Source organism: Pollicipes pollicipes, unplaced genomic scaffold, assembly GCF_011947565.3.
Source record: "Pollicipes pollicipes isolate AB1234 unplaced genomic scaffold, Ppol_2.1 Scaffold_7231;HRSCAF=8579_pilon_pilon_pilon, whole genome shotgun sequence".
Taxonomy (NCBI): Eukaryota; Metazoa; Arthropoda; class Thecostraca; order Pollicipedomorpha; family Pollicipedidae; genus Pollicipes; species Pollicipes pollicipes.
The window spans coordinates 32,582,866-32,588,255 of NW_023597034.1; the positions used below are offsets into that span (position 1 = coordinate 32,582,866).

General features: G+C 48.8%; 1 protein-coding gene across 4 annotated transcripts; it reads right to left on the bottom strand.

Annotated features, from left to right (window-relative positions):
* Positions 1–2,005: 2,005 nt before the first annotated feature.
* LOC119109102 (NPC intracellular cholesterol transporter 2) lies at positions 2,006–4,738 on the bottom strand. 4 transcript variants are annotated; one of them, XM_037232649.1, is made up of 2 exons: positions 4,691–4,738; positions 2,006–3,209 (listed from the first exon to the last, which is right to left on the bottom strand). In XM_037232649.1, the coding sequence occupies exon 2, from the start codon at positions 3,163–3,165 to the stop codon at positions 2,713–2,715; it is 453 nt and encodes a 150-aa protein (XP_037088544.1). In that variant the 5' UTR covers positions 3,166–3,209; positions 4,691–4,738; the 3' UTR covers positions 2,006–2,712. The 4 variants fall into 4 exon arrangements, with proteins under 4 accessions (XP_037088544.1, XP_037088545.1, XP_037088546.1 ...); XM_037232650.1 differs by having other exon boundaries at positions 4,714–4,734; XM_037232651.1 differs by having other exon boundaries at positions 4,701–4,728.
* Between the last annotated feature and the right edge of the window lie 652 nt (positions 4,739–5,390).

Sequence of the window (5,390 nt, forward strand, 5' to 3'; positions counted from 1 at the left end):
GTAGTGACCAGTGACGCAGACAGGGGAAGGGCCGCAGAGGGCACGTGCCCCTCCCCCGCCTGAACAATTTCCCGCTCTGTCGGACCCCGGCCTGCAGGACTGGGCATTCCAGTGTCCCTTGCGTCGACCGGGGGCCACCTGAGCGATAACGGCCTCTATGTTGACCAGGCACCACCAGCCCGCGGTTTCGGCTCCGTATGAGTACGGGCCTGAAGGCTCGATTTTGGCGCCGTTCAGGAAATGGGTTAGTCACGGGTTGCAAGTGCTGATGTGCACTACTTAACACGTGGATGTGTTGAATACCGAGCCATATCGCGCTCCGACCATTTGACTAGGCCATCGAAGACATGGAGAGGAGAAGCGGTCAGGCGCCTTGTAACACGACAGTTCACCTCAGTCTCATCCGCGAACATCTTGACCGCACCTCGCACTTCTGGTAGTCGCTGGTGAAGATAGTGAACAGGATTGGGCCTAGCACCAATTCTTGAGCGGTAACGCTGGCGGCATCGGCCCACTCATACTTCGAGCCATAGACCCGCACTCCCTGCTGCTGGATGGAAACATACTTTACCTTTGCAGCTTTGTCTACAACTTTAAAGAGCTGCGTGATGTCACGGTCGATTTATCGTCCAGCTTCAAGTGTTATGCTTCGGAAGGTCTCCCAGCACCTGCGAGCTGGCATAGCATGTGACCGAGTTGACATGACAAAGGAAGACAGGTCTTGTCACACTAGCATCATTAGACGGAGGTATGATTTAGTACCAAATCTGAAATGCACGAAAACCGGGAAGAACAGGAGCAAACCCCATCGTTTGTCGTCAGGTCTGTCAAAAATAAACTGCGAATGCTACCCTGAAAGCGACACGTAAGCTGCATTTCACGTACCAGCAGTGCAGTGTTCAGATTCGATCCTACTCCCATCGCAACGGTACATTACTACACCTTATCCATCAACGCCCTGCGGCCAGAACCAGATCATGTGCCATTCGCCCCCCCCCCCCCCCGCCCCCGCCGGGCTGTCCCTGGGTGACGTGTCTGGTGACGAGGCGCCAGTTGGGGTTCTCCAGTCATGTGTCGTCGGTGGGGGCTGCCCCTGTGCTGGCGACACATCCGGCTGAGTGTCGGTGCGTCGCAGCGGCGGCGGGAATAAACAAATAAGGCATGGGTTGTGTGTCTCGTGGCGTACGTTATGACGTGTTTCTAAATTTCGATATGATCCGTTCAGTCACATCGCTCACTTTTGGTGACCACTTTGTGCACTTTTTCCGATGCTGTGGTTTTCATTTACATATGGCTAAGCAGACGTACCCAAGGTTTAACCCATCACTGACCTAGCGGTCAAACTAAGTGACCGAGAGAAAAGAAGATTGCAGATTCGTGAATAACTCGACGGGCTTGACCTGGGGAGACTGCTATTGGAAATCTGAATTTAACACCGAATTCGAATACAAAAGCGATGCCGACTTGACAGACATATAACAACCTACTTTGCAGTACTTTGTTGCCGCAAACAGTGTTGAACCCGCTGCTTTGTTAGGACGCACAACCCTGAACATTTCTGGACCTCTGGGTCTCCCAATATCTTGACCCGACACTCCACTCATTTCCATTCAGTGAATAGACCACTGCACTTCGACAATGTGTCTCATTTTGCGATCGAACACCGGGAAGATGTCGAAAATTCACGTCAGTAGCCGAAAAACTGCGTTCAAGTTGTTCACACCGCACGTGGCGCGCTGAGCGCATCGTGTGACTAATCACATGGTGAAGCGGTCGCAACATAAACGATTCGTAGCAGTTATGCCAAAGCAAAGACAGCAACGCGCAAAAGGCCAGGCGAGCGACGGACGTCACGGGACACCCTTCCGCCACGCTTGCTGCACCGATACACTGTTTGCTTGCTTTTTCCAACCGGGAAACGTTTCCCGGCCTGCCCGGACTAGGCCTGCCGGGGAATATGCCGAGTCTTACGTACTGCGTTCCGCTGCCTCTGGATAAAATCATCTCACGTAATGGTGAATATATTTGGTAGGCGTACAACCCGGGGTTCAGGTGAGAAAATAGATATACGCATGGGTAGCAATCGGTTGTGTTCACCATGATGTACAATGCGGGAAAGGTGACTATAAACATGTAACGTGCACAGCCACGGCTAGAATACACGCGCTCGTCAGTCTGTCACCGTCCAATGGACACTCGCTGACCGGAGGCATGCAAAAATACTAACGCGTGCTAGTTTCACCAGACAGATCAAAGACACCCGTCATAAATACTCGCTAGGATCGGGCAAGGCTGAAACATTGCCTTCCTTCAATCAGGAACCCAACAATAATTGGCGCCAATACATGATTCGGGTAAGTAATACTTCCGTGCAGAATACAGTGTAAACGCACCCACATCACGCTGAACATGAGTTAAAACCAATGCACAGTCGGAGAAGAGCACAGTACCCTCTCAGCAGCCGGCCAGTGAGCCGACGCACGCCAGGCAAGTGGAGTCAGACCACCTAGTATTTCACGGCGCGGTCTGGATGCGGGCTCACCCTAATGCATGACCGCTTGCTATTGAACACGTGCAATTTGTATCTTGAGCATGGTAACATGGCAATCCGAAACGTACACACCTATTTCACCCGCCATCTTTCGACAAAACTGTGCCAGGAACGCTGCTCAGACAGCATCCACGGGGCGCGCAAAGCTCGCGACGCACTATTCAGCGCAGCTGGACAGGAATCAACAGGCAAATCATGTCGTTCTTGTTCTCGTCCAGGATCTCCCACTTGACGAGCGCCGACACGGGCGGGAAGATCTTCTTGATGGCGATGGACTGTGAGTAGTGCTGCGTCGAGTTTTTCACCACGGGACAGGTCATACCGCCGGCCGTGCAGGCGTTGTCGTTGGGCAGATCGAACGGCACGAAGAAGGGAACGCCCGACACCTTGCCGTGGACCGAGGCCGTGGCCGACTTGCTCTCCTCGCCGGCCGTGAACGTGATGTCGAGCGTGGCGCTCTTGCCGCGGATCAGGATGCACTTGGGTCCGTTGCCGCACGGCTTGATCTGCACAGAGCTGACCGTGGCGCCCTTCGAGCCGCAGTCCTTGTAGTGGATGCCCAGCGCCAGCGGCACCACGGCGAGCAGCACGAGGGTGGCGCGGGTCGGGCTCATCTTGGAGTGGTGCTGGTGATGGTCTTGTGCTTGGTTCAATACAGCTGTGGGTAGATTAAAAGATTAAGTAAAAAAACAAACATGATTCCCATGATACTAACCACTTCTGGGGTTGTGCTCCTGCAACAATAGTGCTATGCACAGAATGAATATTCTGTAACATATATGCTGGGAACATTAGTGAATCTAGGCATCCCAAAATGTTCATAACAGCCTCCATCTCCATAAATAACTTTCTAGGTTTGGATAGGTCTGTGCATGTTGACAAATCATAAGGCCAAGGAATGGGTCAAAAGGAGCAGTCTCACTGAGAAATTGGGAGCCCCTTAGCAGCTTGAAGGCATTCCTCAGGCACCCTCCCAGGTCCTGACATATACATCCCCTTTATTGGTACTCTCCTGGAAAGGCTAATTGGTAAAAATAGCAAACAAACTTTACATTAAGTTTGTAGAAGCATTTTGGGCTCCAAGCTTGGTTGAAACAACCCTGATGATCTGGAATGAGTCACCTGTGCAAAAAGGTGGGCTAAATACAATAAGAAAGCCTAATAAGGCTCCCTCCACAATAGCCTGGAGCCTCTCAGGCAACAGTGTTCCTTGACAACATTCATCCTAACCATCACTGAAATTTTGGCTATATGCCTAATTGCCCACTACAAATATAGCATGCCTTGGAACTTAGGTTGAATAAGTTGAAGTTAAATATACATTCAACCTACATACAAGTTCCAATTGCTCACATTCTGTTCCCCGACCATAAGGCTAAAACCCATTTTCCCCCAAGGTTTGGTAATAGAAATCCCATGGCAATAAATATGAGCATCAGACTTCAAGCTAATATACAAAAATTGCTATGTAAGGAGTCATTAAGTTAAGGTATTCTAGAATAATCCACTGTTGCTATTATTATTATTGTTATATATACATATATAACTGAATATTATACACAAGTTATATATAAATGAAGAAGATTATGAACTAGACAAAAATAGCAATCAATGATGCATGTATGGCACCAACTGCTTGATTTTGGAAAACTCACCAGCCCCCACAATACACTGATTCTATAAAGCCACCACCTTAGGTTATATGCAAGGGAAAAAATAACTATCCCACACTTATTTGAGTTTGACCGATCACTTGGGCTTCAGTCCATCCATTTGGAGTTGGGAGCTTTGGCCCCCTAACCTTCAGAATAAGGTGGGCAAAATCTGGGGAAACCCTGATTGCTGGCATATTTTGGGGGCAGGTTGGGTCATTTTTTGCTGTTCAGTCATCCCAACTCATTCCTCATTTAAAGAAACCATGCTGTGGCACAAAACAAAATTGGCCCACCCTTTACTCCAGGTAAGACGCCGTGCGCCGGTAAACTTCAGCAGTCAGAGGGGCGTACTCTACCCATGCTTAGTACATATACACAATTAGTTAACAAACACTGTTGGCATCAAGGCATTCAACTACATGATGCGGTATTTCACTTTCCTATTTATCAATACAGAACAATGTCAGCAAATGACATCCCCAACCTATATTTACCGCCCCCACCCACCCCCAACAACAGGCAGGGCCGGACGCCAAACAGACCATGATAATCTTCACCCTTTGTTTCCAGTTATCAAACGTGTTCGAAAATAACAAGAACATGCTGATTTAAAACTCCAAATTCCCTGGCAGCAAGATATCGTCATCTTTTCTTTCTGTCATTGGTCTAAAACAGGATATGCAGAAAAGCCAGCTACGTATGCTTTTGGTGAACAGGATCCTGGCAACATATTCTCTGCGCCATAAGCGTATCGTGAATTCGTCATCGCCTTGGAATCGTTCATGGACTTCTCATGCCCTCGCATGTTCATTTAAAACCAATCTGCGTTTGATATAACGGGTTAACGTGACGAGGGTGCGCTGTACGGTGTCGGTTGCGATTTTTGTGTGGACGTTGACGGATTTTTGGGCTATTCGTCAATTGTCACCTCAGAGTCTCGTACTTTTGTATTTACCAAGGAAGCACCTTCAAGTGCAGATTGTTTTAATGTTGACTTAAGGTAAGCTTGGTAGTCTGCAAAAAGTTTCATGAAATGCGCCAGATGCCCATGGCACAACTGAACCTGGCACAAAAGTGCGGTTAACACTGGCTAGGTGAAGTGCCACTGAAATTTTCAATTCAATTTGTGTGAAAAGGTGTCAGAACTATTTCTGCATGAAATTATCCTTGCAGCATCATATCTT